At 44.3% G+C, this 27,774-nt stretch overlaps 1 protein-coding gene across 2 annotated transcripts in view; it reads right to left on the bottom strand.

Moving 5' to 3' along the window:
• HNF4A (hepatocyte nuclear factor 4 alpha) overlaps window positions 1-27,774 on the bottom strand; it is an 88,237-nt gene that overhangs the window by 23,337 nt on the left and 37,126 nt on the right. The window contains exons 1-3 of one of the 2 annotated variants that reach the window (XM_054980839.1): window positions 17,833-18,060; window positions 5,537-5,711; window positions 2,942-3,036 (exon numbers count right to left, since the gene is read on the bottom strand). In XM_054980839.1, coding sequence (XP_054836814.1) covers window positions 2,942-3,036; window positions 5,537-5,711; window positions 17,833-17,953 — 391 coding nt within the window. In that variant the 5' untranslated portion in view covers window positions 17,954-18,060. Of the gene's footprint in view, window positions 1-2,941; window positions 3,037-5,536; window positions 5,712-17,832; window positions 18,061-27,774 lie in introns of those variants that run through there. The other variant, XM_054980840.1, reaches the window with a different exon arrangement.

Genomic DNA, 27,774 nt, shown 5'->3' on the forward strand with positions numbered 1-27,774 from the left:
GATGATGGTTTGTATAATCAAAGCCCTCCTCCCTTCCTTCACCTTCCTTCCCTCTCCTGGTTTCACTTTCAATCTTTTTTTTAATCATTAATTTCATAATGTTATAACAATTTAACATGATAATAATGGATGCAGCAAGCTCTCTGAATCCCCAGCTTTCATTTTTAAAAAAGCAAGTCTATAGCGTCTTCTGTAGAGATATAAGAAAAGTTTTGCCGTGGAGTTTTGCCATCTTCTGGGCAAGGAGTAAGGGTCACTGTGTGTTTGCGGGGAGTCAGGGAGGTATTTGGGAATTTCCTGCATTTTGCAGGGGGTTCGACTAGATGACCCTAGAGGTCCTTTCCAACCCTGGCTGTTTCCACACAGCTTACCTTGCTCCGGAAAACAGTGAAATCTCGTGAGAAGATGCTGTTATCGCATCTTCTCGCGTGATAACAGCGTCTTCTTGCACGATTTTGTGCAAGATTTTGCTGTTTTCCGGAACAAGGTAAGCCGTGTGGAAATGACCCCTGTGATTCTATGATTCTATGAAAAAAGGCACACAGATGAGAAAAAAAGACATATGCAATGGAAGGGGGTAGAGACTTGCTTTTTTAAAAGGAAAGCTGGGGATTCAGAGAACCTCCTGCATCTCTACCCATTAGTTACCATGCTTAGTTGAAGGTACTGGTTATCACTTACAAAGCTCTTCACGGCCTTGGTCCGGCATACCTACGGGACTGCCTCCCCCCCTCATGCTCCTCCACGGCAATTTCACTCATCCGAACAGGGTCTCCTGCAGGTGCCACCCTTCACATCAGCAAAATCAACAGCTGCCCATACACAGACTTTCCCTGTGGTGGCCCCTACCCTGTGGAACAGCCTGCCTGAGGAGGTCAGGAGAGCCCCCAACCTCCTGGCTTTTCGCAAACGATGCAAAACTGAATGATTCAAAAGGGCTTTTTTACTCAGATAGGAGGGCTGTATTGTAGGGGAGGGGGATCTCAGATGATCCACTAATGAGTTAAAATTAGAACCATAGACTTTACTACTATATTGTATTGGATTCCTGCTAATGCCATGTCTTTGTGAACTTGTATCTATTTACTGTATGGCATTGTTTATGGAAATGTTCTGTATATTGACTGTCCTAATCTCACACTGTGTAATCCGCCTTGAGTCTCCGTGAGAAAGGCGGACTATAAATGACATAAATAAATAAATAATATTGTTATCATGTTAGGTCATTATTATAATGTTATGAAACTGATGATTTTTTAAAAATTGAAAAATCTGGGGACGGTGGGGGAAGACTTAAGCTAAAATAAAAGGGGTGTGTGTGCTGTGACAGCATCCTTGCTTGAAAATCCTGATTATTTAAGGAAGATTCCACAAGCAGTGAAAAAGATGGAACAACAACAACAAATTCCCTGGACACAACTCGTATTCTCTGTAGCCACACAGCAGCTGCAGGGAAAGTCTTCTAAAAATTAAGGAGAATCCAAATGGTATTAGAATACTGCAACATGGGCAGGAAGGGCTTCTCCTTCCCTCCCTCCCAAGCCATTTTCCTGCATGAAAACAGTGCACGGGGAATTATTTCTCTGATTGCTGCTCCAGGTGGTTCTTCAAAGCACCCTTACACTGTTTTGTTGTCCCATTCTATTCACCAATATATTTCTTATGTCAAGATCAAATTAATTATTACTGTGCACAAATTTTGTTCACAGAAAATAAGTAAGTGTAATGAGAGAGGGGGGGGGATGGGATAGCCCAAGCAAGCCCAATCACATTCGATCTTGGAAGCTTGGTCTTGGTTGGTAATTGGATGGGAGACCTCTAAGGAAGACTTGGGTCGCTACGCAAAGGCAGGCAATGGGAAACCATCTCTGTTGGTCTCTTGCCTTGAAAACCCCAGCAGGGTCACCATGATGGCACTTTCCACCACTACTATGTACATACATACATACAAACATATGTAAGTACGTTTGTGTATGTATGCTAGAGAAAGAGAGCGAGAGCGAGAATGGTTAATACTGAGGCAAATTCTGCTGCAGAATCATCTAACCACCAGTAAATTGTCATTAATGCCATGAAATGCTTTTGTAGCTGCATTCTGATTCGTGAATCATTGCTTTTGAACCTTTGAAGCAACCCAGTGCTCATTTAGATGGCTCCACCAAAGGGCTGTTGGTGCTCATATAGATGGCTCCACCAAAGGGCTGTTGGTGCTCATATAGATGGCTCCACCAATGGGCTGTTGGCACAGCCACAACAAAAGCCATGAACAGGCAGTTACTGTGCTGAGCCATCGCTAGTGGTTTCTGTGGAGGGTCTGCTGGGCAGGTGGAGCGGGGGCATGGGTGATGAGCAGCAGCACCCTGAATCTTCTCTTCACGCCAGTTCCAAAGCAGGGCAATGTTTTCCCTTTTTCTCCCAGGAAGTCCTATGTACTTCCACAGGCTTGCCTTCCTCTTCAGCTTGCATGTTGAAAAGGAACCTAGCACAGAGTGCATACAGAGCTTAAAAATGGCGGCCAGGCTCAGTGCTTGGGGGTGTGCTCTTACATGGAATGTGGTAGCAAGGATTGGTTGCTTATTTCCAATGCTCTGATTGGCTTTTGCTGGTTTGTTTAGTGCATGCATGTTTCAATACACTGCTAGCATACAATTTTTAAAAATCCATTCACTATCCACCACGCACCAAAACAAATGAAAAACGCCTTCAGTTCCAATCACAGAACTTCCAACCCTCTTTTTTGACTGTACATGTGGGAGACACGAGGACTTGGTAACATGCGGAAATGCCCGTATGTTATGAGTTCTGGGTACCTGTTCTCATTAATGGAGAAGATATGCTCCCGACAATCTGATTAACAACACTACTTGACAGCATGGCTAGGATGTTAAAGCTATACAAAGAGGGAAATGCCCCATTCAGTAATGCAAGATGCATTACTCACCTTCTTTCTTCATTCCTGCTCGAAAACATTTCTTTAGCCTGCAATACCGACATTGGTTTCTTTTGTCCTTGTCCACAACACACTGCCTGTTAAACCTGTGGGAAGGGGAGAAATTTTTTTTATTATTTATTTATTTTATCTTATTCGATTTATATTCTGCCCTCCCCTCATCAGCAATCTCAGGGAGGATTACAATTTATACAGTAATATAAAATACATGTACCTTTAAAAACCAATAAAACTCATTAAATTATTTAAAAACGCACAAACAAGCAATACAGCAGCAGATTTTAAAAAGACATATAGCAGCAGTTTTCTCCAGCAACCACCACCCAACCACCTCCAAGAATACATGGAAAAGGCTAGGTGGTAGATACCCTTTGTAGGGGCACAGCTATCTCTAGGTGGCTGGCATGAGGTTTTTAAAAAAAGAATTAATTCAGAGCCTCGACACAGAAGATTCATTAAGTTGGGTGCCCTAATTGCCTAAACTAGAGGCCGTTGTACAATGAACCTCTCACTCCTATTAGCGCTCTGAAGAAAGAATCATTAAAATAATGACAGCCGTTTAAAGACTTTAAATAGAAGCCTGTTCAAATGAGACAAAAATTAGTCTTAGGGTATTTCCCACTATATTTATCCTGCTATATCCTATTAGGTTGTCAGCCTGTGGGCAGGCCCACTTTTTCATTGTGTTTTAGGCTACTTTGTTTTGACAGCACTTGAGGAACAAGAGGTATTATGGTGCTTGAATTACCTGGGATAGTCAAGGTCGCATTCTGACCCACTTCCTGGTTTTGCAATAAGAAAGCGAGTCCCTCATTCAAAAGATAGTATCCTCCCTCTCCATAATGTAAAGTGTGGTCAGAGATAATGCAGCACTGTGACAAGCTAGACAATAACTCCAAATGAAGCTAACATACACTCGCTCATTCTCCCAGTCTACCATTTTAAGTAACTAGTTGGATCCATTATTTCTGGTCTAGTGAATTTTAATTCTGATGGGAAAATCCTTAGCAGATTGTGTGTGTGTTCATTCAAAGATCAGTCTTTGCTGTTGTCCTTGTTTCCAACATAATATAGCTCAACTTTAAGGAACTAAAAGCCTCTGTCCATCATCTTCAAGGCCTCCTGGAGGACTGGGGATGTACCACAAGATTGGAGAAGAGCGAATGTTATCCCAATCTTTAAGAAAGGGAAGGATGACCTGGGAAACTACAGGCTGGTCAGTCTGACTTCTGTTGCTGGAAAGATATTGGAGCAGATTTTAAAGGGATCAATCCGTAAGCATTTAAAGGACCACTTAGTGATCCGGGGAAGTCAACATGGTTTTGTCCCCAACAGATCTTGTCAGACCAACCTGGTTTCCTTCTTTGATTGAGTGACGAGCTTACTGGATCGTGGGAACTCTGTCAATGTGATTTACCTGGATTTCAGTAAAGCTTTTGATAAGGTTCCCCATGACATTCTAACGGGTAAATTGGAAAACTGCGGACTGGACTATAGGACAGTTTGGTGGATAGGGAACTAGTTAGAGAACCGCACTCAAAGAGTGGTGGTCAATGCCGTTTCATCAGATTGGAGGGAGGTGTCCAGTGGGGTGCCACAGGGCTCAGTTTTGGGCCCGGTACTTTTCCATATTTTTATCAATGATCTGGATGAAGGGGTAAATGGGCCACTCATTAAATTTGCTTATGATACCAAATTGGGAGGAGTCACAAACACCCAAGAAGATAGAGTTAAAATTCAACAAGACCTGAATACTCTGGAGAAGTGGGCGGTTGTGAACAGGATGCAATTCAGCATAGATAAGTGCACAGTATTACATCTGGGCCACAAAAATGTGAAGCACAAATACAGGATGAGGGATACACTTCTGGGTAGTAGTGTATGTGAAAGAGATCCTGGAGTCAGAGTGGACTGTAAACTAAATATGAGCAGTCAGTGTGATGTGGTGGCAAAAAAGGCAAACTCAGTCTTGGGTTGTATCAAAAGTGCCATTGCACTGAAATCGCAGGAGGTCATAGTCCCTCTCTATACTGCCTTGGTCAGGCCACACCTGGAGTACTGCGTGCAGTTCTGAAGGCCTCAATACAAAAAGGATGTGGACAAAATTGAGAGGGTGCAGAAGAGAGCGATGAGAATGACCAGGGGTCTGGAAACTGATCCCTACAAGGAAAGGCTGAGGGTCTTGGGAATGTCTGGAGAAGAGGAGGTTGAGGGGGAACATGATTGCTCTCTTTAAATATTTGAAAGGCTGTCATTTGGAGGACAGCAAGGAGCTGTTCCAGTTGGCAGCAGAGAATAGGACTCAAAGCAATGGGATTAAATTACATGCAGAAAGGTACTGGCTGGATATTAGGAAAAACCTTTTCATGGTCAGAGTAGTTCAAAGGTAGAATCAGCTGCCTAGGGAGGTGGTGAGCTCCCCTTCACTGGCAGTTTTCAAGAAGAGGATGGATGAATATTTGTCAGGGATGCTTTAGCCTCATCCTGCATTGGGCAGGGGGTTGGACTAGAAGGTCTGTATTGCCCCTTCCAACTCTGTAATTTTGTGATACTGTGAACTACCAGGTTGCCCTCCACCTGCTTTACCTGCAAGAGTACATGTGGTTCTTTCGGACGCTTCTCCTGAAAAACCCTTTGCAGCCATCGCAGCTGGAAGCTCCGTAATGTTTTCCAGTTGCACGGTCTCCACAGATGGCACACAAGACACTAGCCCCGATGCTGTTGGAGGCGTTGAGGCTTGTAGCTTCTGAGGGGGAGGTGTCTATTCATTGAGGAAGACAGGGAGGACAACAGTGAAACAGCTGGACACAAACTCAAGCAGGAGACATCATGCACACTCATGCAAGCGACAGTAATCAGGAATACTGACTGACACATCCATTTTAAAATGAGCTTTGTGAATTTAAGTTATTTTCTATGCTGCTCTTTGGAAAGGAGGATTTGATATTGGATTATAAAGGAAACCAATTATATTGAAATACAGTTATCAACATTTTTTTCCCCTTTCAAGTTCATGGACCTCAGATTAAGAACCCCTGCTATAAGGTGTTGTTAGCTCCAGGCTGCAGCAGGGGGAGGTAGACTGAGGGACTGCCTTGCCTTGGGCCAATAACAGTGTTTGAGGCAGCGGTGAGGGGTGAACTGTGGGTCTTCCTACAGCTCAAACTGCCTGTCAATTCTGCCACAAATGGAAACATGTTTGCACTGGCAATGGAGCATCCACATGGGAGACTGGTGCACACTTTCATCCATCAGTCACAATTTCCCCTGCATTCTCCCCCACTGCACCGCTTTTGAAGGCTTAAAAAAAAATCAGTAATTGCTGTTGTGTTATAGCCCAATAACATCAGAACCATATTTTGCCATGATCTACTTGCTCCTTTGAATCCCCAGCTTTCATTAATTTAGAAAAGGGACATCTCTGGCCCTTTTTAGTGAGAGTATGAGAGGAACCTTTATATCTCCACTATGAACAGTGCTAGAGATGTACTTATTTTTTAAATGAAAGTTGGGAATTCAGAGGAACTTGCATAGGCTGTCAAGAGATGGTTCTAACATTATTGTGCTCAGGGGTCATTTCGTAGAAAAAGAGCTGGAGGAACTCATTAGCATAACTCATTAGCATATGCCATGCCCCTTAACATCATCGGAAATGTGTCATTAGCATAACTGATTTGCATATGCCACACACCCCGACATAACCTATTCTATCTGTTTTGGACCCAGTCCTGGCCATTCACGACCGAAATTGGGCCCAAAATGGCAAAAAGGGGCTGAAAATAGCTAAAAAGGGGCACAAAATGGTCAGGATCAGGCCACTGCTGAACAGGAGAGTGATCCACCACTCATCAGAGGCCCAATCTGGGTTGTTTTGGCCCCAATACAGGACGAAACAGGCCCAAGATGGCCGAGAGTCAGGTGGGCAGGGCCACCTGACATGTGACCTCTTTGGGGAACTGCCAGAACTGCGTTCCGGCGCGTTCCCCCTCGAAATGAGCCCTGATTGTGCTATAGCACAATGGCAATTACTGATTTGTGGAAAAACCCTCAAAAAGCCCTCCAGTGCTACAAGGTAAAAAAGCATCTGCAAGGAAAGATGGAAGGAGAATGGTACTGATGTGAGCAAGACTTTTGAAAACGGTCACCTTCTTATCCAGATAGTTGGCATTTCCCCCCAGAAATACATACCAAAACAGGTGAGAAAGAATGTACTGAGGACAGATAAAGTCTAGAATGTAGAGAATTAGAGGATGTTCAAGAAATGGAGGGAAGGAAATGCATTTAAAGAAGAGTACCTAGGGGTAGCTAAGCACTGAAGGGCAGACATCAGAGAGGCCAAAGCTCAGAATGAATTTACACTGGCCAGGGGGGCTTTCCACAACAAAAAGATGTACTTCAGATACGTGAGGAACAAATGAAAAGTAAAAGGGGTGATACCTCCTTTAAAGGTTGTCACTTAAGGGAGGGAAGGGAGCTGTTCCCTGTTGGCAACACAGGATATAGGACTCAAAATAATGTGTTTAAACTACAAGATTAAATCAGTGGTCTTGATGGAGAGAGTCAGTCACTCTCCCTCCTTGCCATCTTCCTGATCTAACAGACCCCTCCTGGAAGATGCTCTTAGCATTGGAAAATAAATAGCAGCTATCCTTGGATTATGCATGCATCCCTTCCAAACAGTTAATAACCATTTTGGAGTAGGGATGGGAGGGGAGAGTGATAAACTTGTTGGGGGTGGAGGTTCTGATCACAGACTTCCAGTGTCACTCTGCTTAGATTGCACTCTGTAGTTAACCTTTCCCTCTTTTTCTCTGACTTTAAAGAGAACACTTGGGCCATTTCTCTTTGTAATATTTGTAATAATTAGAACAAAATTACAGAGCAGAAATTGTGTCACGTTAGGTGTGTGTGTGTGTGGGGGGGGGGTCAGCTTGGAATCAGCTGTCCCCATGTTGCTTGGTAACCCAATGTCTCTCCCCTTTTATAACTCAATATCTGTTCCTATGTCTCCTGCCTTTCCTCCAAGGAGCTGAACAGGGACAGTTCCAGGGTCTGATTGGCAGAGACTCTCAGCCCCCCTCCACAAGCCCCCCTCAAGGACCCCCCCCACACACACACTGCCTTTTCTGCCCATACCCATGTACTCCCACCTGCCTGTGCATCCTTGCTGCCTGCTCATGGCCTCTCCCTCAGCCACCTGCATGCCCTTTCCTCAATGGCATTGGGTCATGTGTGTGGCCAGGAGTGCCGCTGCTATGATTATCATTATCCACGCACTCTTCCCTGACAGTGCTGGACAGCCCAGGTAACTAGGAGTGCAGGAGGTGGAGCGCCTGCAAGGAACTGCGTGAAGGAAGGGCACGCAGGCAGGTGGCACAGGAAGTATGCAGGCAGGAGTCAGTGACAGTGGAACCCGCCAGAAACCCTGGGCCTCAGCAGATACCCCACCTCAGTGAATGCTGATACAGGCCGATACTTGTATCTTCCTTCCTTATTTTATCTTCACAGCTACCCTGTGAGTTAAGTTAGGCTGAGAGAGAATGGTTATCTTCCTTCCTTGTTTTATGCTCACAACTACCTCGTGAGTTAAGTTAGGCTGAGAGAGAATAGTTACCCTGTGGACTTCATAGCACAATAGGGATTTGAACCCAACTGTCTGAGGTCCTAGCCCAACGCTCTAGCCATTATTCCACACTGGCTCCTTTGAAGCAGTGGGTCTTCTCCAAAGGAGTAAGCCCTGGATTGCCAACCTCCAGGCAGGGCCAGAAGATCTCCCAGAATTACAACTGATCTCCAAACAACAGAGATCAGTTCCCATGGATAAAATAGCTGTTTTGGAGGGTAGACTCTATGACATGATACCCTCCAGGAATTTCCCAACCCACAGCTGGCAACCCAAACTAAACCACTTCTTCCTTTTTCATTTGACTTCTGCATTTGCCAGTCTACCGATCCAGTGTCAATAGGATGATATTCTGCTATGTATGTATGTATGTATGTATGTATGTATGTGAGGGGAAAATAGAAAAAGAAAGAAGAATAAAGCTGCAAATGCAGGTGGCAGGGCATGAAGCAAGCTGATAAGGGCTTAGTGATGGCAAACCAGAAAAGCTGACTCTCTTATACATCTCTAATCTGGCAGTTGCACAATTAATTGCATCAATTACTCTGGGAATACTGCTACAAGGGGAAAGATAAAGGGTTTGTATCATGAATCAAGGGCTTTATTATTTTGCAGCAGAACATACCAGGCCTCTAGGTTGGGAAATACCAGGAGATTTGAGGGGGCAGATCCTGGGGAGGGTGGGGTTTGGGGAGGGGCTGGAGCTCAGCAGGTTATAATGCCGTACAGTCCACCCTCCAGAGCAGCCATTTTCTCCAAGGGTACTGATTTCTGTCATCTGGAGATAATTGTAATTCTGGGAGATTGCAGGGGCCGCACCTGGAGGTTGGCAACCCTACATCTAATCCAGCATCTTCACCAGTTGCCCCTGGAGGACCAACAAACAGGGCATGGAGTCTAAAGTCTTCTCTCGATGTTGCTCCCTCACATTGGTATTCAGAGGTTTACTGTCTCTTTGATAGAAGGATCTCTTTAATCACCATGGTTAGTAGGCAGATCTGTCCATGAACCCACCTAATCCCCTTTAAAGCTATCTATGCCACAGCCATCACTACATACACTGGCAGCAAATTCCACATTTCCTTCACCCCTTGAATAAAGAAGTATTTCCTTTAGTATGTCCTGGATCCATTGCCCATCATCTTCATTGGATGGATGCCCTCGAGTTCTTTTGGGGAAAGGGAGAAAAAGTTCTCGCTGTCCACTTTCTCTACCTTATGCATAATTTTATTAACCTCTAGCATGTCCCCATTTACAGTATAATCCTAAACAGAGTTACTCCAGTCTAAGACCATTGACGGGCACTGAATTGTCGTCCCCACCCCTCCCCTTGCCCTTTTTCCTAAACTGAAAAGCCCTGGATTCTTCAGGATTTCTCATAGGAAAGGTACTCCCGTTCCCTTAACCATTTATACAGCAGTATTACAACGCTATTTTAGTTTCAGCCCCCTTTCTAATAATCCTCAGTATGGAGTTTGCCTTTTTCAACACTGCCACACACAGGGGCGGTGCAAGGGTTTGCGGCGCTCGCGGCCGGCCGGGCGCCCCCCCACGTCCACGCAAGCGCGCACGCACACCGGCCTGCATGATGACATCACGTGTGACGTCATCATGGGAGCGTGCGCGCCGCTGGCCCGATTGCTGCGGTGGGCGGCCTCCGAGCTCTCCTGCTCGGTAGCCTGCACCGCCACAGATGCCTGCCTGCAGTGGCTGTGCCTGGCCGGGGGCTTGTGCTGGCGGTGGCGCGGGGCGGGAGGGATAGGAGGCTGCTGCTTTGTGGCGTGCGCTCCCACCCCCCACGCCTCCTCCGGCACTCCCTCTGGCACCCCACGCCTGAGGCCACCGCCTACCTGGCCTCAATGGGCGCGCCGGCCCTGGCCACACACTATGTTGACATTTTCATAGAACCAGGGCTTTTTTTCAGCTGGAACGTGATGGAATGGAGTTCCGGAACCTCTTGAAAATGGTCACATGGTTGGTGGCTCCGCCCCCTAATCTTCAGACAGGGAGCGATCAGGGGGCGGGGCCACTAACCATGTGACCATTTTCTCCGAGGGCAACCCACTGAGAGCCAAGCTACAAGTGATGCCTGACACAGGTTGGACACTTGTCAGCTTCCCTCAAGTTTTGATGGGAAATGTAGGCATCCTGGTCTTGCAGCTGTAATGGAGAGCCAAGTTGTAAAACCAGGTCGCCTACATTTCCCATCAAAACTTGAGGTGAGCTGACAAGTGTCCAACCCGTGTAAGGCGACACTTGTAGCTTGGCTCTTAATTCCACCACCTCTTTTCCCAGAAAAAATCCGTGCGTAGAACTATGCTCTATAATCCCTCTCAGTCTCCGCTGATTCAGACCCAATCAGCATCAATTTAAAGTTAGGATTTTTTGCTGCTGTGTATGCCACCGTGCACTTGCCTGCACTGAATTTTATTTGCTGTGTCAGCCACTCATGCAGTTTGGGTGAGGTGTGCCTGGAGTTCTTCACAATCTGATTTGGTTTTTATCATCCTGAATAACTTGGTATCATCTGCAAACTTGGGCTCTAGACAGTTTACCCCAGTTCCAGATCATTTATGAACTTAAACAGCACCATCCCAGTATGGATTCCCATGGAATCTCACTGCTTACATCCTACCATTGAGAGAACTGTCAATTTGTTCCTATTCTCTGCTTCCAGTCATTTAACCAGTTTTCATTCCATATGAGGACCCAACCTCTTATCCTATGACTGTTAAGCTTACTCAGGGGTCTTCAGTGAGGTACTTCTTCAAAAGCCTTTTGGAAGTTTGTTTTTGTTTGGTACCAGGGCTTTTTTTCTGGGAAAAGAGGTGGTGGAACTCAGTGGGTTGCCCGTGGAGAAAATGGTCACATGGCTGATGGCCCCGCCCCCTGATCTCCAGACAGAGGGGAGTTTAGATTGCCCTCCGTGCTGTATGGCACGGAGGGCCATCTAAACTCCCCTCTGTCTGGAGATCAGGGGGCAGGGCCACCAACCATGTGACCATTTTCAAGAGGTTGCGGAACTCCGTTCCACCGCGTGCCCACTGAAAAAAAGCCCTGTTTGGTACTATTTGGTAATTAGTAGCACAGAACAATACAAAGTGTAGGATATCTAAATTCTAAACATGTTAATATATGATGGGGAAACATACATTTCTGACAGTCACACCACTTTTTTTTCCCCAAAATTTGCAAAAATGCTTCCTTACTTGTTGGAAGTAAGTGCCATGGAACAAAGTGGGATCTATGTCTGAGTAGACCCAATATGCACAGGCTGTCGCACTCTGAGGAAATATACTGTCATGTAATTGGGAACATATAAAACTACCTTATGCCTTGACCTGGATAGCCCAGATGAGCCTGATCTTGTCAGCTCTCAGAAGCTAAGCAGCGTTGGCCTTGGTTAGTAATTGGATGGGAGACCTCCAGTGAAGACCAGGGTTGCAGAGGCAGGCAATGGCAAACCACCTCTGTTAGTCTCTTGCCGTGAAAACCCCACCAGGGGTTGCCATAAGTCAGCTATGACTTGAGGGTACTCTCTGCCACCACAAAGCTGCCTCATGCAAAGTGAGACCATCTAGTTCAATATTGTCTATGCTGACTGACCATGTCTCTTTGGAAGGATCTTTTCCAACATTTGCCACATAAGATATTAACTGTAGTGCAGATGCTTTTGATTGAACCTTGGATTGGTCTCTTTCAGAGTATATGCAGTTCCACTGAACCACAGCTCCTTTCTATATATAACACCAAACAAGGTGTTTTACTTTCATCTGATAGATATTGGTGGGAAGAGATGAGTATCTAAATCAATGCACAGGACTTGCCTCCTTCTCTTGCCTAACAACAAGTCTGTGACCCTAGAAAGCTTTCCCTCCTGCAAAAGTGAGGCACTGGATAAATCACTTGGCATGTGAGAAGAGACCCAAAACTACAATATTTACAATCTAATGTCTTTTTTCATCTTAAAGACTTTAAATTATGAACCGTTTGCTGAGTAAGGTTCCCATTCCCCCTTCTGCCCCCTTCTACTTCTCACCTGGCTGGCAAGGGGGAAAGGTGAGAGGGGGAGGGGGAGAGAAGGTCAGGATGCCCTGCTTCTGTTGCACATAATTCCTGGTATGACACAGAAACATTCTAGAGAGCGTGAGTGTTGCATGTACATGAGAGGTATATACTCCTGTAGTAACCCCCCTGTGACCCCCATCCCCTAGGTTAAGCCCCAGAGGACCTGGCAACTCTTGGGTGGTCAAAGGGAACCCCCTCCTCACTTTTTCATCAACAAAAAGCCAGTTTGGATCCAACCCATGGGACTCTTCTCCTTCTTCCTCACATTGTCTTATTGAACACTACATTGTCACAAACCCAATTGCCGACAAACAGTGATATGAGCCAGGGAGAGAAATGCACAACACAATGATGTCACATCATGCACAGCACTCAAACAGACATGAAGACATTAGGAGAAGGGGAAAGAGACACAGGGCAACCACTGGTAGATCAGACCACTACCCACCTTCCTCTACAATACAGACCCAAGGTAGCTTACAAATTAATCAAATTTATTTTGTTTTGTTTTATTTATTTTAAACATTTTAATGCTACCTTTCCATCAAGTTCAAGATCTCCAAGACAGCAAACAGCAAAACATTAAAACAAATTTTAAAATGCATCTTTATCAAACCATAAAACAGTTTAACAAAACACAAGCACATAAGCACATATGCAGGAAGGAATGCCAATTGAGTGTCACTGAGGGAATGTCAAACGAAACAGAAAAGTCTTCACCTGCTAGCAGAAGACAGTGCTAGATGGGGGATAACAGCCTCTCTCTCGAGAGGAAATTCCATAATTCTGGTGCCGCAACTGAGAAGGCCTGTTCTAGAGTTGCCAACTCCAGGCTGGGGAATTTCTGGGGATTTGAAGGTGAAGTATGGGGAGGGGAGGGAAAGGACCTCACTGAGGTATAAGGCCATAGAGTCCACCCTCCAAGTCAGTCATTTTCTTCAGGGGAACTGATCTATGTGGTTTGGAAATTAGTTATAATACCAGTAGATCTCCAGGCTCCACCTGGATGTTGGCAACTTTAGCCTGATCTCAGATTGACACCCAAAATGAATAAAACAGATAGTACCAGTAAAGAAAAAACAGCGTGGAAACAACCCAAGCAAAATTAAGTTCTCTGAGGGCCCAACTAAACAACTTGCAGCACTGACGTCCCCTCATTCTGACCAGAATCACATGCTGGGTGGAGGTAATCCTCTAACTCATACTCTTTCCTCAGTGTAAACAAGTGAGGTGCTAGTTGCCTGGCAAGGTACACTTAAGTTCTCCCATAAACCATAATAATTTGTGGAGAAGGAAAAATACTTTCATGTCCTTAAAAACCTTAACAGCTGTATAATACAATTCTATGCACGGTTACTCCATTCCATGCTCATTTATTCATTTTGTTTTATTTAAAAATGTATACCACGCCTTTCTGCCCTCATGAGGATCAGCAAGGCAGCAAATGGGCTTTCAGTGGGCTTAGACTGATGTAACTCGGCATAAGATTGCACTGCTAATCCTTTAACAATGCAGTCGAAACCATGCATAAAGAAGTAAATCTCACTGAGTTCAATGGATTCGCTTGCTCCCTACTAAGTGTGGTTAGGAGTGGACTCCAGCCTTACAATGCAATCCTAAGAATGCTTTCCTGTGAGTAAGTCCCATTGAATAGACTTGAGTAGGATTCTGAGTAGACCGGCACAGGATTGCCCTCATAATCAGTGCAATGGTTCCAAAAACTCCAGGGTGAAACATAGAAACATAGAGCTGGCAACAGCAAGGGTCATCTAGTTCAACCTCCTGCACAGTACAGGAAATTCACAGCTATCTCCCCTCCTCACCTCCCCCAGAGGCCCCTGGCTCTATGCCCAGGGAAGAACCTTTCCCTCATCATGGGTATTTGCACAGGTATTTGCAACAACTACACATATGGTCTTGCAATGGTACAGGCCATACCCAGGTATAAGTACATAAAGCAGAAGGTGGCAGGGGGTGGGGGTGGGTAGACAGGAAATACGCACAATCTTGCGTCTAGCTCTCTTAAATGCTATGACTTTAACTCACTTTCTCTTTACTCATCCCTTCTGTTCACTGGCAACTGGTGCAGAATTTTAACTCAGAAGTCACACCAGGAAAATAGCAATATAGAAAAGAGAAGGATATAGAAAACGAGGAGCAATAGCAGCAATGCAGGATAGTAGTTTTGCCTTGTAGTTTCAATTTTGTGGGACATACATTTAAAAGTCTTCTGCAGTCTTTACTGAAGTTTATGATAAGTGCAAAGTTAGTACTCGGTTTTTAAAAAGGTGGGAAACTTAAAAAAAAAACAGATTGCCCAAGCAGGAATTTTGCAAGAATTGCAGATTTTAATATGCAGTAGCTTTGTGCCTTTGATTGTGCTGCTTTTCAAAGGAGTGTTTTGGATTAGCTCAGCTCCATCTACGTATATGCTTTGAAAGACCCGGGGTAATCAAATTGTGTGCGATAGCTGAGGCAACTATGGTTCTATGCAGCAGACAGGTATAGTGCCATGACGCCATTTATATACCGTCATGTCGTCTCCTGTGAATACCCAGGAAAGGAAAAGGGACAGTTGCAGAGGCAGAGAAAAACTAGCCTTGGATGATATTGCTAGGCTAGCTGATACTTTTTGCTAAGTGTGACGCGCACGCACACACACAGACAAAAACTCCATTATTTTCTCTGTATTTTAATGGCTTGTTCCTGAAGGATATTTGTAAAGAAAAGTTACAGCATGCTATGCCCAAAGCCTTGACAACTAGTGTGGTGTAGCCATGGAAGCTTGCTGGGTGACCTTGGGCCAGTCACACTCTCTCAGCCTAACCAACCTCACAGGGATATTGTAGAAAGTAGAACCTACCCTCACAGGGATGTTGTAGAGGAGAATGATGTAAGCCTCTGGGTCACTATTTGGAAGAAAGGTTGTGTATTTGTGGGGGGGGGGAGTAAATCTGTAAATATAGTTATGGAACCCATAAACTGGTAATAGGAAAAATGTACCCCTGTTCTCTGATAAGTCCAAATCTTTCCAAAAGGGAAGAAGTACACTATTATAATCTCCAGAAGAAATAGCAGATATTCCAATATTTGGAATAAGATAATGGAATGGCTTTATATAGTCAACAAAAATTTCATAGGGTACATCCACATTCTAAATTTAAACCTGTTTGGAAACTGCTAAGCCTATAACAGCTGATTGTCGAAGAACTCTGGGAATTGCATTTTTACAAAGTATTGAGATTTCCTTTGCCATAAAACTACAATTCCCAGGGTCCTCTGTTAACAGCTATGTTTGAAAAGCGGACATGTCCATAGTGAAAGTGAGATAGTGGGCGAATCAGCTAGTTTTGGTGACATGGCCAATCATGAGCTGTTTCAAAACACGTTTCCCTACAATGCACATTTGTCATAAGTATATGAGTTTTTCTTGTCCCCAAATGGCCCATTCCCCATTAAAATGTTTACAATTTCTGTACCAGCTAGTGGTCAGATGACAGCTAGTGGTCAGATGACAGCCAGTAGTATAAGTGGTTAGAGTGTCAGACAAGGATCTGATATGCCCAGGTTTAAATCCCCATTCTGTCATGGAAAATTGCTGGGTGACCTTGGGCCTGTCACACAGTCTCAGCCTAGCCTACCTCACAAGGTTGTTGTGAGGTTAAAATGGAGGAGAGGAGAACAACACAAGCCACTCTGAGAGAAAAGCCAGATGTAAAAGAAGTAAATAAATAAATAGATAGATAATAATAAATAATCCCAAAGTGAAGTGGACTGCACTGTACCATACAAAACAAGTACAGGTAACAAACAGACACTGCAATTAGGTACAAAATTCTATATACCGCATACAGGCAAACTGTACTCATCTTTGGAAAACAGATACAGAATTTACTAAATAGTTGAATACGGAAAATACAAATCATCACTGATAAGCTTTCTATTTGTAAAAGCCTTTAAGATGTTCATAAGCACTTGGCCACAAGGCAGTGCTCAGAATCAAGACTAGGCATCTCCCTGCTATTCAGAGGACCTGAAATAAACACACCATAGTTCTTTGACCTTGTGAGCAAAACCAAATCCCAGTATCAAACCAAATCATATCAAATCAAACACTGGTATATGGCTGCAGATGGGGCTGGGGCTGGGAGGCAAGTCTGCTCATCTACTGTGTTACTCCACTCCTGTCTATAAAACAAACTGAAGCTATGGAAAAAGCGAGCTTCCTTTTGGCCTAATATCCACTCCCATTTTAAATCACATCAAATTAATGGCAGGCGATAAATGTGACCACCTAAAATTCCTCACCATGTTGCCCATGAACTTGCCAAGATCGTCTGAGAACTGACATGACATTCCGTCTGTGAACTGCAGTATAACAAGTTCCTAGTTCAAATCTCACCTTACCCTCAGATTCACTAGGTAGGCTTAGGCTTGGCTGTGGTCTCTTAGTTTCTGCCCTCTATCAACAATACGGTGATAATAATACAGGCCTACCCTACAGAGTTGTTGTGTAGGAGTTATTAACCTACTGTGCCTTCAAAAAGCACATATATAGGATTATCCAAAATTACCGTGCAGTGACACTTTAAAATACAGATCTTACCATCCTGAACCAGATTCATTTTAATTGCAGGCTCCCACAGTATATGGCATCAGAAATGTCAGAGATTTATGCTACACTCCCATCAATGGCAATTTCCGTCCCTAATGGCCGCTAGAACTGCAGATGTCTGTCTAGCCCGAGAAAGCTACATTCTCCATCTGATCCTTCCAAAACTCACTGAACAGGAGCCACCCTCTCTATATTTCTTCTTTCCCCTTAGAGCTCACCATCCATGCTGCGTTCCAAGTTTGTTTCTCTGCCTTTCACAGCCAGATGAACATTGTGAGAAAAGACCTATAATATTTCTATACCGCACCCATCCCTGGAAATGTTACCCAGCCCATGCCAAGTGGAGCATTGGTCAAACAAAAAAACCTTTGCTATAAATGGGTAAAAGGGATTAGTCTGGAAAACCTCCACTGACATAGTCTTTTACAGGTTTCCCTTGTGTCACAAGGAAACAGTAAGAGAAAGGACAAATCCGCTGTACAGTCCAGCCCCCTCTGTACAAATTCATCTCTGAATTCTGGTTGCTTTGCCCTCCCAATGTTAACATAGAAGAATAAACTCTGTGTTGGGACTTACCGTTGCCTATCGCCAGGACTTGCATGTTCTCAAACTCCAGAGTAGTGTATGCTGGGTCTAAAGCTGCACTATAATCTGCCATCTCCATGTCTATCAGGGCTTTGGAAAGGCGCATTATCATCAGCAAACACGGGGCTGGATTGCAGCGACTCTACAGCCAGAGGTTATTGGCCCCGCAACCCCTCCGAACCAATTTTGCTGGCGTCCCCCTATCTGTTGGCTTTTATTTCAAATATTCCTCTGAAAAGATCTGCTGAGCTTCAAGGCCTATACTACCTAGAGGGGTGGAGGCAAGAGGCCAGGGGGGTTAATCTTTAATCATCTCACCCACTAGCGCATGCTGCTCAGCTCAGCTTCTTCTTCCTTCCCCCTCCTCCTTTGGTAGAGCAGTAGCAATTTTGTTGACTGTTTATTATTGGATGAGCCGGCAGCATGTTGCTGACTGCCGCTCCAGGACAGGTGTATGCTTGAGGTTTGCAATGGGACTTGCAAATTCTACCTCTCCGCAAGAAAAGTCGCTTCCTTGGGTGTTTGGGCTGCAAAGTATCATACCATTGGATTTGGACCACAGACACATGTTCCTCCCCCTCTTCTCACTTCGTCTTAATTTCATTAAGTTTACTCTTCCTGATCCTTTCTCACTCTCTTCTCCCACACCCTGTTGCCTCTCTAGTTGTTGAAGGTCAGTGTAACAGGAATTGTAATTTACACACCGTTGTGCACTGGAACAATGTGGGACTTTCATTTTACTTCCCTATAAAACCATGTTTTACAGGCTCTGACTTCACTATAAACAACTCCCACTCCACAGCATTTACCTACAACAGACCTTTCAGGGCCAGGCACGCAAATGTAAAGCAGACAAACTGTACATTTGGTTGGGGTGTTCCTGCACAGATACCTTTTGTGGGCTACTGGAAGGGATTTAGGGTGTTTATAACATCTGCTTTGTGAATTGCCTCAGCCTGGTACTATGTATCATTTGATAGGTCTGATATGCCAGTTCTGATCCAGACTTTTCATCCTTTAAAATTTTTGCAAGTCATTCATATGTATGATCTTCTCTATATGCATGACTGCCACTTCATGTGATTAAGGGAACACATTATATTCCTGCTTTGATACACATAGACATGGAATATCATTTCCAGATACACTATTTATGAAGCCACTTCAGTGGGCTGTGGTGATGAGAATTAATCTCACCCTGTGTACCCTTCTCAGTCCAAATTGGGGCCTCCTGCAACTATGTAGTGATAAAAAAAATGTATGAGAAATGCTTCATGGATCCTCTAGTTTGATCCTAAAGGCTAAAATGCATCACATGATTACTCATCACATGATTGATATACACTGAATGAATAGCTTCTGAATGTGTGAACATGTTTTAAAAGCACTGAGGTAATTCTGAAGCAATATGGAAGTTCTATGTGAGCTATGATTTGTAAAGATTACAACTGATGATCACACTTGAGGGAATCTGACTGCGATTAAGAAAGAAGGCCACTGTCTCAGACTAAACCAGACAGATAACCTCCTTTAATCCTACACGTCTCTGTCATTTTGGAAGAAGCTTTCATTGGCCTACAGCGTAGGTGATCATATAAACCACTACTAAACTAGTTCATAGCTCCTTGGAGAACAGCAACCCCTTCAACCTACTATCTCAAACTCACAAGAGATGAATAGCTGCAGGGGGGCATTCCACAAGTGAAGTGCCCCAGTCAAGAATGCCTCAGTCTTCCTGACCAACCACCTCAAATTTAAGAATGAGACAGATACAACAAAGACCTTAATGGTCAAGAAGGTTCATAAGGGAGAAGGCAGTACAAATCTGTGGCCCAAAAGTAATAGGGACAAGTTAGACCCTAAGGGTCACCAGTCCACTTAAGGCTTTAAAGATAATCAACAGCACTTTACATTGTGCTCAGAAACTCACTATAACTAGTAGAGCTCTGTTAAAACTAACAAAATATGTTTCCAAGCAGTAGAACTGTTAGCTGCCTTGCAGGACCAAATGGTACTACATTTCTCAATGGCCTTCAGGGGAACCCTATAAGGTTGCCAGACTCCAGGTGGGGGCTGGAGGTCTCCTGGAAATACAACTGATTCCCAGACTACAAACAGTAGTTCCTCTCGTAAAAATGGCAGCTTTGGAAGGTGGACTATGGCATTATACCCTATTGAGCTCCCCCTCCTCCTCAAAGCCCACTCTTTCCAGGCTCCACCCTCAAATCTCCACGTATTTCTTAAGTGTACATTGGCAACCTTTCACACACTGCAGTGATAATCTAACCTGGATGTGATCAAAGAATGAATAACTGTAACCAAAATTAATTGTTTCAAGGAAGAGAAGCAGGTTGTGAAATGATAATAGCTACAGAGGAGGTATGAATGTCCTTATGAAACAGAGGATCTAACAATACCCCTAAGGTGTAATCTTGATTCTTCAAGGGGAGTGCAATTCATTCTGATGGATGATAACACTTCAAGTGATTGGCACTTTTATTGACCAATTGCACCTCAGTTTTGTCTGAAATGCTGGTGGTCCATACATTGAAGACATTCACATTTAAAATCACATAATTTGGGTTGCAGAAAAAAATATTTTGTAGATATTGATACAGGAAAAAAAGCATGATCGAGTATACTAAAATAACCTCAATAGCCAATGTGGAGTTTTGGCTAGAATGGTAGGTCTGGAAGACCTGGATTTAAACTGATTTTTAATTGATTTCCACCAATTCCCTCATCAGGACTTGGGAGAGCTTCCCCCCTCCACAAAGGTGCCAGTACTCAGTACCTTTGAGTACCACCACAGAAAAGCCCTGGCATTAATAATTATCACATGATGGAGCTCACATGCACTTTACATAAAATAAATTTTACTCCTTTCATCAACTATTTGTGAGTCTGGTGCCTCTGCAACATGCAACTGACCCCTATCCTTTCTTCAGAACATGCCCATATTATCAACTACTATCTTTGTGCATGACCCCTCACCGTGTACAGCTTTCCAAATATTCTATATAATTCAAGTGGCTACAAATCCAGCTGAAGTTAACACATACAATTAACTGGCTTTGGGATCAATTTCCTGAATAGCAAACATACAGGAGAGATACATAGGTTTTACCCTCAAAGTCAACTCAGAGACTGCGATTGGTGCAGAACGCCGCAGCTAGGAGCTAGGCACAGTGTTAATATTACTCCCATTTTGCAGTCACTTTCATTAGCTGCTGATTAGTTGCCATGTTCAATTCAAGGTGTGGCTATCACATAAAAAGCACTTCTTGGTCTCGGCCCCTCATATTTACAGAAGTACTTTTCTCCTTATACTCCACCACAACAGCTTCACTCATCTGAACTGGGCTTTCAGCAGGTGCCATGCTGCAATCAGGCAAAATCAACAGCTGCCCACACACACCCGTTCTCTGTAGTGGTCCCCACTTTTGGAACAGCCTGCCTGAAAAGGTCATGAAAGCTCCCACTCTCCTGGCTTTCCACAAACTGCAAAACCAAATCATTCAGGAAGGATTTCTTATACAGGTAATAGGGTTCAAAGACGCTTTGATAAAGGGATAGGGACTGTACATTATACTACTGGGCACTGTCTGTTACTGTCATCTGTCACATGTCAAATTGCTTATGTTTTGTTTCAACATTGTTTTGGCTCTGTATAAGATTCCTCCTTGCTTTCAAATTTCTTCAATCTATACTCTTACTGTATTGTTTATTAAATGCCCCAGGTGTTGATTGTATTGAACTTCACTGTGTACTCTGTCTTGAGTCTCAGAAAGAAAGGCAGGCTATAAATAACGTAAATAAACAAATAAATCATTTCTCCTGACATTGCTTTCATCTGTAGCGACCCCAATTTATGTAGAGAAGTGGTTGCAACGACTTGAACTGGGCAGTGGGTTTTATGATCTGCTTATTGTACAATTACCAAAGCTCTAAAATATAAATCATTTTACCATCTAACAGCATCAGCTGAATTACATTGAATAGCTAGTAATAATTAATGATTATGACCTGCTGCTTATTTAATGAAAACATCCTGGTTTCATTTTTGTGCCACCCATGTGATTTAATCTGCAGATAGTAAATTAACGACCCTACACTAGTGTTAACCACTCTAGACAGCAGTTATCCTGAAAGACAGAAAGAATCCAAAACAAGGCAGGTGAGGGTCTAATAAACCAGGATCTGAAAACCAGAGTCTGAAGTTGTTTTATTAACCAGATAGTAAAGAGTCCAGTAACATCTTTAAGACTAACCAACTTTACTGTAGCATAAGCTTTCGAGAACCACAGTTCTGTCTCACAAAGAGAACTGTGGTTCTTGAAAGCTTATGCTACAGTAAAGTTGGTTAGTCTTAAAGGTGCTACTGGACTCTTTACTATTTTGCTACTACAGACTAACACGGCTAACTCCTCTGGATTTATTAACCATTAACTGTGGTTTTGTGTGAGATATAAATCCAGATATTCTGGCTTATCCCCTGGCAATGCACTCATTGCAGGTTTCCACACAGGGATGGGTAAACCATAAATGCTGCCCCCCTCCATGTCCCCACCCCCAACTCTCCTACCAGTTGCCAGGCTCAGCCTATGTGAGAGAGGGCAATGGACATGGCACAGGTCCATCATCATCTCCTTTACCTGCACAGCCAAATCCAAGGTGAATCCCTGTGATGCTGGCAGCACTACTGGGGCTTGGCTTGCTCAAAGTGTGTTTGGCCAAGTACAATTTTCATCTCCCCCCCCCATTCTGTTTGCTAGCATACTTTCACGGGGAAGACTATGCATTTTTTTCAGCAGTTGTCCAAAGAGATTCTCTATTCCTGTGCTATAACATAAGACAATGAAACCAATGGATGGTACGTTCAGGACAGACAAAGCACAAAATTATACGAAACATATAATTAACTTGTTGAACTCACTGCCACAAGGTGTATTACACAAATTTGCGGAGGAGAGTGCCATCAAAATCTATTAACCATGTTGGCTACCTCCAAGTTCAGAGGCAATATGCTTTTCAGTATCCTTGCTGGAAAAACAACAGCCCTTCCTGTAACCCTTTGGGAGGCATCTGGTTGGCCACTGTGAGAAATGAAGTGTCAGTCTCAAGGCAACTTTCGTCTCATGAAGCAGGACACTTCTTAGATTCTAATAGCGACAACAGTAATGTGATAACTGTAAAAGGTTAAAAAAAGCTGTTTGCATTTGTGTGTGTGTGTGCGTGTGTGCATGTGTGCATGCGTGTGTGTCAGGTCACAGCCAGCTTATGGTGATCCCTGCTAGGGCGTTCAGGACAGGAGACTAAAAGAAGTGGTTTGTCATTGCCTGTCTCTGCATAGTGGCTTCGGTCTTCCTTGCTGGTATCCCATCCAATGACTAACCAAGGCCCCTACCTTGACACGGCTGATCTTGCCACCTGGATTCATGCCACTGAGACTAGACTACTGTAATTCACTCTATGTAGGTCTCTCCTCAAAGTCAATTTGGAGACTCCAGCTGCAGCTCATTTACTTTCAGGAGCTAGATGGAACATACGTATCACTCCCATTCTTCAGTCACTCCATTGGCTACCTATCAGTTACAGGGCTCGATTCAAGGTCATGAAGATCACATTCAAAACCCTTCTGGCCTAGGCCTCTCATATCTGTGCAACAGCCTCTCTCCCTATGTTCCACCACGGCAGCTTTGATCATATGAATACGGCATTCTGCAGATACCACCCTGCAGTTGGGCAAAATCAGCAACTGCCTGTACATAATGTTTTCTCTATGGTAGCCCCAACCTTGTAGAATGCCCTCTCTGAGGAGGTCAGGAAAGCTCCCACTCTACTGGCTTTCCACAAACTATGCAATACTGAATTATTCAGGAGGGCTTTCTACTCAGATTATAGGGCTGTGTCATAAAATACAGCTCAAAGAGATACCTTGGTAAGGGACAGGGACTATAGACTAGGCTATTGGGTACTGTCTACGGATGTAGATACACTTCTATTGGATAGTTCAACATTGCTAAAGATGTCATATTAATTAAAGATAAGCACCGAATCATTACTGACCCATGGGGGGACGTCGCATCACGACGTTTTCTTAGCAGAATTTTTGTTACAGGGTGGTTTGCCATTGCCTTCCCCAGTCATCTACACTTTACCCCCAGGAAACTGGGTACTCATTTTACCGACCTCAGAAGCATGGAAGGCTGAGTCAACCTTGTACCTACACTTTAATTCAGAAATGTTTCATTTATGTGTTCAGCTTTATGCTAGTTTTCAAATTTGTGGCTACCATACACTATTTGTATCTCTTGAATGCCCTAACTGTTGATCACACTGTATTTTTGCTCTGTGAATGTCCTAGCAATTGATTATATTGTATTCACTTGCAGTGTGTAATCTGCCTTGGATATCAGTGAGACGATAAAGAAATAAAGAAATCATAATCATAATAAATTAGCTTCTGAAATCTGACGTGATCAGGCTAGCCAGGCCAGGACTCCAATTCATTTACTTGGGAGCAAATTCTATTGAAATCAGCATTTCACCAATAGAAAAGCGTTCTTGAAATGATAGTACTTTTCTGTGGTAAAAGAGGCAGCTTGATACTTTTTAAAATAATAATAATAATCTTTTGAAAGGTGTGCATAATTGCTCATGTGGTAAAACAGCTAAGTGATAATCCTTTAACATTCATTCATTCATTCATTCCTTGATGAGGACCCAAAGCAGCTTACATAGATCCATCTCCATTTATTCACACAACAGCCTTGCGAGATAGATTTAAAATGCTTACAGTTTCCAAATGCCCATGAGGACATGACAATTATTCAAAAAAGGCACACCTCTGTAAAAGAAAACACCATAATAGCATCAGGTACATTTTTGACACTGCAAGTAGCTATGCTCAACAGTCAACAGCCATGTTCACAACTCTCGGCATCCCTCTGGGGATAAGCTAAAAAGAATAATTCAATTGGCATTTGGGCCATTTGGAAGAAACCAATGCATTCCAACAGCCATTTGGTGTCAATCTTTTTGCTATTTCCCACTTATACCAAAGCCCTGGGAACACGAGGGGCTACCTCCAGGCTCACAGTTAAGCAGAACTAGGGATGCCCTGTTATATGAAGAAGCACGTCCACTTGGAGTGTCTCCACATGGCCACTTGTGTCCAAGGAATCACAGCTGGCTTGAAAAATACTGCCACCATTGCAAAAATCATGATATGTGCCTTTCCTTTGTTCCTCTGTGCAGATGGAGCAGGCTTCTAGTGTGTGACCACTGAAGACAGAATTATTCCTTCTTGGTAATTTCCCTTCAGCCTGGAGCCTGTTGAGCCAATAATTCATTTGGTTGATAGAAAGAAACAATGGAGCGTGAGAGGGTCAGGGAGGTGGAGAAAGAGTCTTAACAACCCCATTGAAGGATTTTCAGCCCCAATCCAGGCTTGGATAAAGTGATCCCTGTGATTAGATAAATGTGTACTACAGACACCAAGTTAAATATGTGCAGGACTGGCCATCGTGTCTAGTACAATATCGTAAACATCCAGCACGTTTTGCTCACTTCAGCACAACAAGCCTAACTAAATAAGGCACGAATAAGCTTTCTTTCCCTGCTGCAAGGTCTGAAGGACCCAGCTCCGGAAGGATTAAGGAGGCTAGAAATAGCAAACGAAAGAGGTGTATGCACAAGGGGTCGCGGGGGTGGGGGGAGTTTCTTAAGGGGAACAGAAGGATTAAATACCTGGAAATTGTCAAAGGATCATAAGCCTTTCATCTCTAGCAGTGATGAGTCAGATGTACCACTGCTGGTTTTTTCAGTCCCGCTCCTAGTAGGCAGCGGTGCTGTCCTGAGCAGAGTTACACCATTCTAAGTCCATTGAAATCAATGGGCTTAAAAGGGTTTATCTCTATTTAGGATTGCGCCGTACATATCTCTCTACTTTTCTCAGCACTCTACAGCTACACATGACACAGAAGCACAATACCTTGTCCCAGGATATGCAAAAATGAGTACGCTCAGTTCAGACATAGTACAAAACAATGGTTTAAGTAAACTAACCAGTTGGTGTGATTGAATGCAGAATGTTCCACTAACTATTGGTTATGGTCTATCAAACCAGGATTGGAAATCATGGTTTGAAGTTGGTTTATTAACCACAGTTAGTCTTAAGACAATGTTTTTGTGTGGTCTATGAATGCAGACATCCTGGTTTAATCCTGGGTTGTTGTTATCCACTGCTGTCCTTGTGTGCTAACCAGCTACAGAGATCAAGGAAAAGCAACGCAACCAGCATTTTCCAAAGGAATCCAGGATTTTAGTGATCATTTCTTGCTGATTTTGTTCTCTGGTTTGTGTGTGTGTGTGGGGGGGGGATCAGTGGAGATGTGTGGAACTGGAAAGGAGGAACGCATAGCCTTCAAACAACTTAGGCCGTTTTCACACATCTTACTGGCCACGCAAAATCACGCAGAACTCCCTGAATGACGGCATCTTCCTGGTGCGATTTCCTGTCATGACTAGAGGTGGGCACGATCCAAAAAAAAAATAACGATCCAGCTGATCGTGGATTGGCGCCGGTGACGATCCCGAATTAACGATCCACACCGATCATCTCCCATTCCCAATCCGTGGATGGTGGAGACCAAAGCGGGGCGCGCTGCTATTCCCAGCTATGTGGGAAGGTGGGTGGTGGCGATGGTCGCCGGGCCTGGTGGGCACGGGGAGACGGCGACGAGCCGCCTCCCCTCAGGGGGTGGGGGGTCTGACTGCTCGCCGGTGGCACCCCCCATGTGCCCTCCTGCCAGGCCGAAGAGGAGCGCGCTGGTATTCCAGGCAAGAAAAGAAAGGTGGGTGATGACGGCTGCATCTGTTTTTGTGTTTGGCTGTCTGTGTTTGGCTGTCAGAGCTGCCTATCAGGGTTTGCAGGGATGAGATTGGAGTGCCCATGGCTACAGAACACCCCCTTCCCCCTCCCTCCCCTGGGTGTCTTCTCCCAACTGGTGACTGCTTTGCTGCTCCGTGGTTTGAAGGAAGCCCTGCTGATCAAGGAAAGCTAGGCTTCCATTCGGGTTTCCAGGGCGACAGAAGGAGGGCAAACACAGCTCAGGCATTCCCCTGGCTCCGTTGCCAGGGGAATAGATTGCTGGCACCTGAGTGTCTGGATCCCCGATCCGAGCCCGATCGCCCGGATCCAGGCCCCTCCCGATCGCTGGATCGTTGGCCGTGGATGATCACAATCCGCCGGGTCACGATTGTGCGATCGCCATTATCGTGGGTTTTTTTCGATCGTAATGCGGATCATGCCCATCTCTAGTCATGACGCTGGTTTGTGGCACGATTCTGCTAGAATCGCACTAGAAGAAACAATTTGTTTTGGGTGAAGTGCTATGTATCACATATGGTTGCCAGTCTCCAGATGAGGTCTGGATATATCCTGGAATTACAGCTGATTTCAGGCTACAGAGATCAGTTCCTTGCAGAAAAGGGCTGCTCTGAAGAGTGGGCCCTGTGCCATTATACCCTGCTGAGCCCCCCTTCTTGAACTCTGCCCTTTGTGATCCCATACCCCAACTTCTTTTAAGTTCATGATGTATTTTCAACATTTGGAAATCCAGCACTGTCGACTCAAGTCGAAGGAAAAGACATATAGAGCCAGTTTGGTGCAGTGCTTAAGAGTGCAGGACTCTAATCTGGAGAGCCGGGTTTGATTCCCCACTCCTCCACTTGAAGCCAGCTGGGTGACCTTGGGTTAGTCACAGCTCTCTGGAGCTCTCTCAGCCCCACCCACCTCACAGGGTGTTTTGTTGTGGGGATAATAACGGCATACTTTGTAAATGGCTCTGAGTGGGTGTTAAGTTGTCCTGAAGGGCAGTATCTAAATCAAATGTTGTTGTTGTTGTTGTTATATACATATAAACAAAC

Source organism: Eublepharis macularius, chromosome 5 (genome assembly GCF_028583425.1).
Source record: "Eublepharis macularius isolate TG4126 chromosome 5, MPM_Emac_v1.0, whole genome shotgun sequence".
NCBI classification, from domain to species: Eukaryota; Metazoa; Chordata; class Lepidosauria; order Squamata; family Eublepharidae; genus Eublepharis; species Eublepharis macularius.